At 44.3% G+C, this 11,162-nt stretch overlaps 2 protein-coding genes across 3 annotated transcripts in view; one reads left to right on the forward strand and one right to left on the reverse strand.

The window, feature by feature from the left end:
• Positions 1–11,162, forward strand: part of DND1 (DND microRNA-mediated repression inhibitor 1) — a 92,654-nt gene that overhangs the window by 5,870 nt on the left and 75,622 nt on the right. The window lies entirely within an intron of this gene.
• On the reverse strand, positions 34–8,511 carry WDR55 (WD repeat domain 55). 2 transcript variants are annotated; one of them, XM_081917869.1, is made up of 8 exons: positions 8,449–8,511; positions 5,524–5,672; positions 4,735–4,835; positions 3,872–3,959; positions 1,706–1,885; positions 1,361–1,460; positions 725–894; positions 34–379 (listed from the first exon to the last, which is right to left on the reverse strand). In XM_081917869.1, the coding sequence occupies exons 1-8, from the start codon at positions 8,464–8,466 to the stop codon at positions 58–60; spliced, it is 1,128 nt and encodes a 375-aa protein (XP_081773995.1). In that variant the 5' UTR covers positions 8,467–8,511; the 3' UTR covers positions 34–57. The 2 variants fall into 2 exon arrangements, with proteins under 2 accessions (XP_081773995.1, XP_081773994.1); XM_081917868.1 differs by lacking the exon at positions 8,449–8,511 and adding an exon at positions 8,175–8,391.

Here is an 11,162-nt window from a genome sequence, read left to right on the forward strand (position 1 = left end):
GAGAGTGCTGCTCATATTTTAGTCACTAGCTGCTCACATCTCATCCGTGCACATATTTTAGTCACTATCCGTTTCCGTGCCACTGGAGTCTTCATCCTTTGGCTCTGCTGCCTCCTCTCTCAAGCCTGCAAAGAAATCCTCTCCGGTACCAAATGCCTTGAGACTCAAAGACTTCAGCTGCCCACTTTTCTTCTTTTTCTTTCTGTAATCGTCCACAATGACTGAGTTAAGCGAAGAGATGTCCCAGAACTTCACCTTCTGGTCATGGGCGCAGCTGGCCAGAAATGGGCCTGTATGGCATTTAGCTAGCTGCTCAATAGGCTCCCCAACATGTTGCCCAACACTGCCAATCACCCGATTGGGCAAGATGTTCACAGCCCTGGAACAACAGGAAAAAGCCCCATTAAGAAAAAAGCCAGCTCCATAACAGCACCTGAAATTAATTCTACCTGCACTTTAAGATGCTCCAGTGAGGGTTGGGAAAGGAATCTTTCTAGGGCTCGAAATTCCTTTTAAATAATCAGATGCTACCATAACAGACTATACAAAGCTGTATAAACCAACCACAATCGGGGCAAGAATGAAGCTTAAAAGGGGGGAGAATGCAAATCTTAACAACAATCCTCTGGAGATGTGCACTGTAATTTGTATATTGCCCTATACTCACAGGTTTCAGGATAAGCCTGTGGTTCCCAGGTTGACAAGCAACCCAATGCCCTCTCACCTGATGACTCCGTCAGTGCAGCCAGTGCACACAATGCTCTCTGTTACAGGAACCATGCAGTCAATGGACTCCGCCTTCAGTGCAAACCGATCACTAGTAGCACCAAAACCATCCCAGTTGAAGAGGTAAATGGTTCCCTCGCTGGAGCCACAGGCCACTTTCTTTCCTCTCTGAGCAGCAAGCAAGAAATAAATACTGTTTAACCCTAAAAAAGCACTGTCATGATTCCCCTCACCAGTGCTATTTTCCTAGAAAAAGGGGGGCTGGAACTCACCATGGACACCTCCCTTAGTCTCTTAGAATGGCAATGGCGCCCACCTGAGAGGTGCTGGAAAGCCCTGCCCCTCACCATCAGCTAAGAACCATAAGACATACCCATCCAAAGACCTTTTTCTGTCTAATAATAATAATTTATTATTTATACCCTCTGGGCGGCTTCCAACAAAGTATTAAAATACAGTAGTCTGTTAAACGTTAAAGCAAATGGCAATGAAATAGGAATATTATGCTGCCCATCAAAGCATACTTTTGGGGGCAAGAACATGTTTTTAAGTCCCTGCTCCCAGAAATGTTCAGCTTATCAGTCCCTATCAGTTCTGCAGCAGCAGCTCCTCAGGGGCCACTAATAGAGCTGACCTTCATCAGGGCGATGGCTGACAGGTCTCCATTCTGAGGCTCTGAGAGCAGCTCGAAGCGCCTTCTCCTGATGTTGAAGACTCCCATAGTTCCGTCTCCGCTGCAAGAAACAGAATGGAACACAGTGATTTATCGGGAGCATCCAAGGCAGCAGAATCAGTTGTGGCTCCAAGTGTTTCCAGGTAGTTTGGTGTTCCGCCCCCCCCAGAACCATCTGTACATTTCAGGATATCAATAGGTATCCATTTCAGTGGCCCACTGCAGTCAAAGCGTCTCCACCACCACCAAGGGAGAATAAATCAAGCCCACTAATTCCTTTGTTTAAACTGGAGAATTCAGGAATACCTGGTGGTGAGCAGCAGTTTCTTGTTCCCATCGACCGCCATGTCACTGATATACTCCTCATGCTGCTTCATTTCCATAACGGAGGTGCCTTTGCGCAGATCCCACACTTTCAATTCCCCACGGTCATCTCCTGTGGCAAACAAGTGCTCATCTATCACCAGCAGACTGTTCAGAGCAGAACTGTGGAAATTCCAGAGTTGTAGCAGCAGAATCCATGCTACAGATAGCCACTATATTACACAAGTGCCTTATTCCCTCTCAGAGTTGTTGCCCTCTGCAAGGTCTCAACAGCCCCACAGAGGGACCACGAAGAAGGGAAGCAAACTGGAACTGCGCTAAAGGGCAGGATGAGGGGCGTGATAGAGAGGATCATCTGATCCTATGAACAAAGAGAATTCTTTCTCTGCACACTCCTGTTATGGGAGCCACACCAGCAAGAGAAAATTCATTTTCCCTCTCAAGACTTACTTCATCTGCACTTGGACCCTAATCATGGGTTGTAGTCAACCATGATGAGGGCCCAACTGCAGATGAAATTAGTGAAGCTGTCAGTCATGTCCATTAACTTCAAGGGGTCCACACTCTCCAACTTCCAGCTCCCAGTATTCCCTCCTCACCCTGAATGAAGTGTACAAGGGAATAACAATAGAGGTACAGGCAGGGTTTAAAGCAAGGGTGGGGAACCTGGGCCAGGGCCAAAAGGCAGTCCTTAAGGCAACCTGTGGGTCCCTGGATGTTGTTGAACTACAACTCCCATCACCCCTAGCTAGCAAGGCCAGAGTTCAGGGATGATGGGAGTTGTAGTCGAAGAGCATCTGGGGACCCACAGGTTGAGAACCGCTGCCTTAAGGCTTATTGGTTTGGCCCTCAGAACTCTCCCCAGGTCACACCATCTCTGGCCCTGCTTTGCCCCCTAAAGTGGTGGTGAAAGGTTATAGTGTGTATATACTATATAGAAGAGAAGAGGAAGTGTTTGGATTTGATATCCCGCTTTACTACCTAAGGAGTCTCAAAGCGGTTAACAATCTCCTTTCCCTTCTTCTCCCACAACAAACACTCTGTGAGGTGAGTGGGGCTGAGAGACTTCAGAGAAGTGTGACTGGCCCAAGGTCACCCAGCAGCTGCATGTGGAGGAGCGGGGAAGCGAACCCGGTTCCCCAGATTACAAGACTACCGCTCTTAACCACTACACCACACTGGCTGTGTAAAATATATATATATATACATACATACATACATACATACACACACACACACACATAAATACACACACACACACACACACACACACACTGTATACACACACACTCACACACTCTCTCTCTCATATATATATATATATATATATATATATATATAATAACTTTTACACGGGAAGACACCCGAGGACACCAAAACCTGCATTCCTGTACCCGTGAAAATCTACGAAAGCATATATATAATAACCATACACACACATGGCACCAGCCCCTTTGTTAAAAACTGTCAGTTCCCCCAAGCCTTTTGGAAGGTGTTCACCAGCCAGTGGAGAGACAAGGAGGAGTGAGCCAGTCCAGCTTCTCCAGGGAGAGAGTTCCAGAATCTGGGAGCAGCCACCAAGAAGGCCTTCTCCTGTGTCCCCACCAAGCATGCATGTGAGAGTGGCAGGACCGAGAGAAGGGCCCCCCACCAAAGATCTCAGAGCCTGGGCTTTGTATGATGGAATATGGTCTAACAGATAACCTGAACCTAAGCTGTGTAGGGCTTTATAGGTCACAACCACCCAGCAAATGACATGCCATGAAGGCCACAGGGTGGTTGCTGATGACAGGAGGCTGACTGCTTGCAATGATGCAGGCGTAGCAACCCTTTGCAAGCATCCATAGGACAGGACTGCAAGGAAGGTTTGCAGATATCCTGCTGGCTACTGGAAGTGGAAGCGGATTTCCTGCTGGCTTGATGGAAGAACTAGGAAGTGAGACCAAGATTCAAATCCCCACTAGGGCTTGAAACTCTGTGGGTGACCTAGGGCCAGTCATGTCCTCCCAGCCTAATCTGTCTCACAGGGTTGCTGTGGTGATTAAATGAGAAGGGGGCGAACCAGGCACACCACCTTGAGCTCCTTGGAGGAAAAGGAGTAAGCGCACTCCTATAAAAGCAAACCATCAAGGAGTCCCCAATGCTTACTTGTGAGCCTTGGAGAACCTGGTCACGAGACGACCTTCCTCCACACTTAGAATATGAATGGATTTATCTTTGGACACCGTAAAGAGCTCTAGAAAATGGAGAGGAACACACAGATCACTGGATATACTCAGCAATTTAAGGGAATATTTGCTGACTCTCTTCTGAAACAGAATAGCCAGAACTTCACATCGAAATCCATGAGCAGCTACGCCACATAAAAGCAGTCCTGTTTATTGGATTAGACTTTCCAGAAATATTCAAAGGACATTGTCCCAGCGTTATTCAGAAGTTTATTGAAGATAAATGTTCATCTGCAAATAATGACATACAGATAACTCTTCAAGAATCTGTTAACATATACATTCAGTGTTTTTTTCTGGGGGGATGCAGAGGTACGCATATCCCTAAACATTTTGTGAATCTAAGATTGGCCTCATTGAAGGTCAGTATTTCTATATGAGTAGGAAAATGAGAGTACCCCTAAACATTTTTTAAGAAAAAAAGCACTGTATGTAATGTTCTCCAGCATGAAATTTTTGCATTGCCTGTTATTGTGATCAACAGCCAACATACTTGCTTGCTATTTTGGGATCAACATAAATATCTAGTAAAATGCCATAATGCATTTTTTAAAAGTTTACTCTAAGCTTTTTCTCCTGGGATTCAAACAGACTTATACAGGTTTACTCAGAAATCCTATTCTATTCAAGGGGGCTTAATCCCACAAAGGTGTGCATGGGATTGCAGCCTTAACACCCCTTCTGATAAGCAGAAGAAGCTCATTGTTCCAGTGAAGGCGTCTCCAAGACACTGCATAATTAGGAACCATGAAATAAACGAGCCCCAAAGAGGGAAGCACTCACTTTGTCCATCATGGGAAAAGGACACTTCCCGGCAGGATTTTAAATGATGTCCTGAAGACCAAAGTTCCTTGTTCCCACCTTCCAAACAGGAATATGAATATCTGAAATATTGAAAAAGGTGGAGGGATAATCAAAGAACCTCTTGAAAGCAACTGGAAAACTTATACCTAAAGATGAAAATTGTACTGAAGGAAGATTGGCAGAAGAGTTGAAAGGGAATTTCAATGAAGAAGACGAGGAAGAAGAAAAGGGAATTTCAGTCTAAGATATGGTACACAACAAAAATTGATAACTTTATTTTATTTTATTTTTGAAAGGAAGGGCAAGCTAGATATCTGTAGGATTGTGTCATGAAACTCCCCAGTTCTGCAGCCATGAAAGCTGTTGCCTTCATGCCCTGCTTATGAGCCCTCAAACTGACCCCTTGATATAAACAGATGAAGGAACCAAAAACTTGCAAGTGGAATATTATTAATATTTGCAAGGCTTTCTGGGCATATCTTCATCTGCCTGCAGAATGTATTTTCTGCCAGAAACTGGGGTGTTGGGTAGAAAAAGGCTCTAGAACAGCTCCATCACCAAACTCTCTTATGCAGGAGATTCTCATTCATCAGACAACTAGGTCATGATAGGTTTTCCCTATAGTGCAAACCGACAATGTAAGTCCTCTATGTTGCTGGACTACTGATATGGGAAGGGGGAGCACTCTTTGGGTTTCATTCTTACATCACCCCCTAAGGGCTCACCCAGTTACGCCATCAGTACTTTTCTCAGAGAAGCTGTACTCACAAATAGACATCACCATCCACGTCTCCAGCAGCTAGGACATCCCGGCAAGGGTGGAAAGCGATGGTGTTTGCTGCTGCCTCAAGGGAAATGTCTTCAGGGGTGTCTCGAGGTCTAGGCTCAGGTTGTGTTTCCTCCTCACTTGAATAAGCCTTGGTGGGGAATAAAAGGGAAGAATCAGAACTCCGCAGAGGCCCTACAACCCTCATCTTTCAGAAGTCACCATCATAGGCACTATGTTATATATTGGTTGATCTATTCAGAACTGGTTTAGACATGCCTGGTCTTCACCAACCACTGTTGGGTCTTGATGTACCAACATAGAACTTTCTGGGTTTTTTTGTGCAATTCCAAAACATATAGTAGGCAAACACCTTTATTAGGTCAACCAAAATTGCTATACAGTACTACAGATTATGGAATTTTTATAATGGGCCAAAACAACTACCTTTGCTTTGTGCTTTCCTTTGGAGTCAGGCTAGAGTTGTTCAGTCCATGCCAATCATGAATTATATACAGCAATAGCTGATTGCCATACATGTCTGAATCAGCAAAGCCACCTAGTAAGAACGTAAGGACAAAGGAAAAGTCCTACTGGATCAGTCCAAACACCTGTCTAGGCCTGTTTTTAGAGTGGCCAACTAGATCCCTACAGGACGCATTCAAGCAGGACCTGAGCACAACTGCACCCTCCTTCCTCGCAGTTTTCAGCAACGGGTATTTAGAGACTTCCTTATCCAAATTTCCAACCACCCCCTTACCTGTTTCCTGCATATAATGTATTCAAATATTTTTGTTGCTGATGATCTTTATTTTCAGCAACATGCTCCTTCAATTATTTTTCTAAAAATCCCTTATTGTCTGCTTGCATTTTCTTTGGCTAAAGTTCCTTTTTTTCTTCTCCTCAAGCAGAGGATTTCCATTTCCTGAAGGAAAACAGCTTTCTCTACTCTGCTCTTTAACTGCACTGGCAGTACCTTTCCTGATCTGTGGCATACATTCATGAACCTTGTTATCCATTCACTAATGGAAACATCCCAGGCTCCTGCTCTAGTTTAGATCAAGGTCACACAAAACGCTGAATGCCACAGCCACAGTATTAAATGGGGTCTCGAATCCAAACATCCAGAGATGGGGCATTTGGACAAGTAACACTAACGTCACTGGCTTGACCCTGCCAAGCATTTTTTAAAGCCAGATTTCTCTTGTGCACCACATTCTCATCTGACCAGCTGATGCCGACCTCTCCTCTGCGATGCCTCTCACATTAAGCTGGTGAGTCATCTCATTGCATAGTTAGCAAAGCTGACTATGGGAAGCATCACAGAACCTAACACTCTGGCCCCCAGTTCTGCTCCTGCAGTGCTCAAACGTTGTAATTGGTGCATTCCGCGAGGCGGGAAGGGAGGGGGCGGTATGGGATACGTACTGTCCTGTATTGATATGCTGTCCGACGCCTTAAAAAAGGGGGGGGGAGTTACCAGCTAGGGGGCAAAAACCCTCTCTCTTTTAAATTACAAACTTTTATTGAACACTTTTAATACAATTACCTAGCATGAAGTGTTGTCTCTTCCAAGACAAATATTTACGGGACCGCCTCTCCTGGTCTGCCCCGCAGAGAACCTTAAGGTCCATGAATAACCATAGTTTAGAGGTCCCGGGCCCTAAGGAAGTCAGATTATCCTCCACCAGGGCCAGGGCCTTTTCAGTGATGGCTCTGACCTAGTGGAACGATCTGTCCCATGAGACCAGGGCCCTTCAGGATTTAAACTCCTTCCATCGGCCCTGTAAGACAGAGCTATTCTGCCTGGCCTTTAATTTGAATTCAGCTTGATCTTTTATTTTCCTTCTCTTCCCTCCCCCTCCCCTTTTATGAAGATTACCTGCTCTGAGACCCCACAGCTAATTCTCCTCTGGCCTCCTCGCTGGGCCAAGTAGGACTAATTCAGCCAGCTAGCTCTGGTGACTAATGCTTATAAACTGATTTCTGAACTTTGAATTTTATTGTTATTCATGTTTTTATACTGTGTTTTATGTTGCTTTTACAATTGTTTTAAATTTGTTGTTAGCCACCCTGAGCCTGTTTTTTTGAACCGGGAAGGGCGGGGTATAAATAAAATATGATGATGTAGATGTAAGTCTCGCATGCTGCAATCCACATGGCACCAAAAGAGACTCAGGGAACCTTTTACATTGCAGATTCAGCCCACGCCACCAAGGTGTGCGACTTCCCTTTAAAGTACCAACATTGAAAGATTGGCAAAATAATTTTTTTGAAATGATTGAATTAGCAGAAATGACAGCAACAATTAGAATGCAATCTAATCAAAATCTCAAACAGGAATGGAAATGTGTAGAAGAATACATGACCAAAAGATGCTCCCAACAAAGTTAAGCTAAGCTAAGCAGATATATAAGATTGAATGTTTAATTATTAAGATACAAATTAAGATTACAATCTCAATAATAAAGTTACAAAATAATAACAAGGAAGTCACCCACGGGTGGAGGGAAGCCACAGGGCAAGAAATAAGAAATGGATAAATGTTGGTACATAATGAAATGTGAAAATGTGAATGTACGAATATAGCGTATATGTATCAATATGTAAAGATTTCATATATGTATTGCAACATTAATAATAAATAAATTACCGGTAAGTGCAAAAATAAATAAATAAAGCAGCGGCTCGAGAGGCCACGGAGGCAACCCCGCCTTTCTCCCTCTTTGGGGGCGCATTTCTCCAGCAGCATGCGAGGCTCGCGGAGCCTCTTCTGGGGCCGGGAAAAGGCAGCCGCCGCTCGGGCAAGCCTCCGCAGGGCGGGCGGGCAGCCACCCCTGGCCTCCGGTGGGCACCGGGGTCTTGTTCTGGCAAAGGCGGAGGGGTCTCCGCTTAGTTGCCCAGAGGTGCTCAGAAGCGGCACTCACCTGCTCGGGCGCAGCCATTTTTACGCACGCGCGCCTTGCTCCGGCAGACGCGCCCGGAAATGCTGGCGCGGCGGAGAGGAAGGCGCGGAGGAGGGATTTCCCTCCCGGGCTCGCAGATGCGATTAGAGGAGGAGAGTTCAACGCCTAAAAGCGGGAGGCGGCAATTTGATTCCTTGTTTAATGCCAGTTTTGTTTGGAAGGTTGGTAGCCGGATTCGTGAAAACTGGGTTTTGACTTATTCTTGTGCGATCTGTCCATAAGAAATCTTGTTTTTCCGCAGTTACTGCGTTTACTGACTGATGTTGATTGGATTTAATTTATGGTCATAGAATTATAGAATTGGAAGGGATTCCCCAGGGTCCAGCCCCCTGCAATGTAGGAAACTCAGCTAAAGCATCCATGACAGATGGCCATCTAACCTCTGCTTAAAAACCTCCAAGGAATTTAATTTGCTCAGAAATTATAAATAGTAGTAAAGAAACTATTGTGTGTTGCCCAAATAATGCTCTTTCTGACTCAGTTGTGTGAAAGATTCTGGTTGCTGATAGTGGAAGGCAATGTGTAAATGCTATGAAGTGATGTTGACAGTGCATTTTTTCTAAAAAAAAATATATCTTCAGGGGTAGGTACTCCCATTTTGACTCAAGAAAATCACCATTTTATAGTTCAGATCAGGAAAAATAAACACAGTAAATGGACAAATGGACAAGGATTCACAAAATGTTTAGGGGTATGCGTACCCCTGCATTCCCCCAGAAAAAAGCACCAGATGTTGAATTTTTAAACTTTTTGAAATGGTCATGTCCATGAAAAAATGTCAATGCAATCCATCCATATTATTTCTCTGGTATCAGTGAAGAGGAGTTTGGATTTGATATCCTGCTTTATCACTTCCCTAAGGAGTCTCAAAGCAGCTAACAATTCCCCTTTCCCTTCCTCCCCCACAACAAACAAACAAACAAATGGTGGAAGAGCATTGTGCACCAGAGCAGCTCAGAGACTGAGCATGCTACGTAATGCATGTTTGAGGTAGAATCGAAGCAGAAAGAGAGGTTTACAGCAACACTGTAATGCAATCCAGAATTACACCCGTATAGCAACACCATAGTGAAGACAACCATCATTATTCAGTCTTCCAGTTGAAACAATGGCCGGGGCAGCTATAGGCTTTTTGTTGCTGCCAGCATTGAGCTAATCACTCCCTTCTGAAGCCCCATTGCTGCTATGATTAACTGTGCAGGCATCTCCTTCACCCCACCCAGAAAACCCATTTTGTAAAAAATAAAATAAAATAAAGGTATGTAGTTTGGACCGTGGTTAAAAGCTGCTTTAAAATGCTGTTGCAATGCTGCTCCCCATCACTTGAGGGCTGGTTCAGTATACCACCAAAAACAAACATCTGCCAATCACCCATTCCCACCACCCTTCTGAGTAATACCCTTCCCCACCTTCTCACTATATAGAAGGGTCTGGAAACTTCTGTTTCAGTGTATCTGAAGAAGTGTGCATGCACACGAAAGCTCATACCAAGAACTAACTTAGTTGGTCTTTAAGGTGCTACTGGAAGGAATTTTTTTTGTTTTGACTATGGCAGACCAACACGGCTACCTATCTGTCACCAAAAACATATCGTTGATGAAGGGCAAAGTGCAAGTGATGCCATACTATGCAAACAAACGTAATGTGAAATAGCTCCCTCCAAAGCTCACCCACCCAGGGAAACCCAGCACCAAGTTGTACAGTGCAAAGAAGCCTTGTGCTCAATTGACTTAAAAAAACACACAAAAACTTTCATGTTTTTTCAGTTTTTCAGTTATTTTCTTTTCCATACTATATACAGTCGTACCTTGGATCCCAAATGCCTTGGTTTTGGCTCCAAAACACTGCAAACCCAGAAGTGATTGTTCCGGTTTCCAAACTTTTTTTGGAACCCAAATGTCTGGCAGGGCTTCCACAGCTTCCAATTGGCTGCAGAAGCAGTCCTGCAGTCAATCAGAAGCCATGCTTTGGTTTCCGAATGTTTTGGAAGTTAAACAGACTTCTGGAATGGATTCTGTTCGTCTTCCTGTACAATAAATCTATTTGACTTCCCACCCAGCGTTTCATGACACTTCATGATACATCTCATTTGGCTGCATATACATTAGATCCTTCACCCAATTTTCCACACCCTCTTAGCTTTCATATTGTCAGCTGTTGGTCACAAAGTACCCCTACCTGGAATTTATGTGCTCAATTGACTTTCATGCAGTTCCAAATGAACTATTTAATCACGCTAACAGTGGGACAAGGTATCAGTCTAAATTTGCTTCACCTTTGCGCTAGAAGAGAGAAAATGAAAATGAAGTTTGTGTGGGGATTTGATAAAGGGGGATACTTTATCCCTGTAAGCAGCCTCTTGTGTCCTTGAAGGATGTGCTTTCTCACACCACAACTCTGAATTGGTGGTGCTTCAAATCCCACAGAAATTGATCTTTTTGCCTCAGCTTCATTGAAATGAATGTACTTTGATTTATACACTTCCATAGCTAAACTTCTAGTGTCTGCCTTTATACAAAAGCCAAAGAATGAGGAAGCAGCCAGTGTGCTTCAGTCTTCCTTTTTCATGACCAAATGAACAGATTTAACAAACTTAGTTGGTCTCTAAGGTGCGCTCCCGTCGTTCGGTCCCAGCGCCTGCCAACCTAGCAGTTCGAAAGCACCTCCGGGTGCAA

The sequence above is a fragment of the Podarcis melisellensis genome, assembly GCF_964234715.1.
Source record: "Podarcis melisellensis genome assembly, chromosome: 7".
In the NCBI taxonomy this organism is placed as follows: Eukaryota; Metazoa; Chordata; class Lepidosauria; order Squamata; family Lacertidae; genus Podarcis; species Podarcis melisellensis.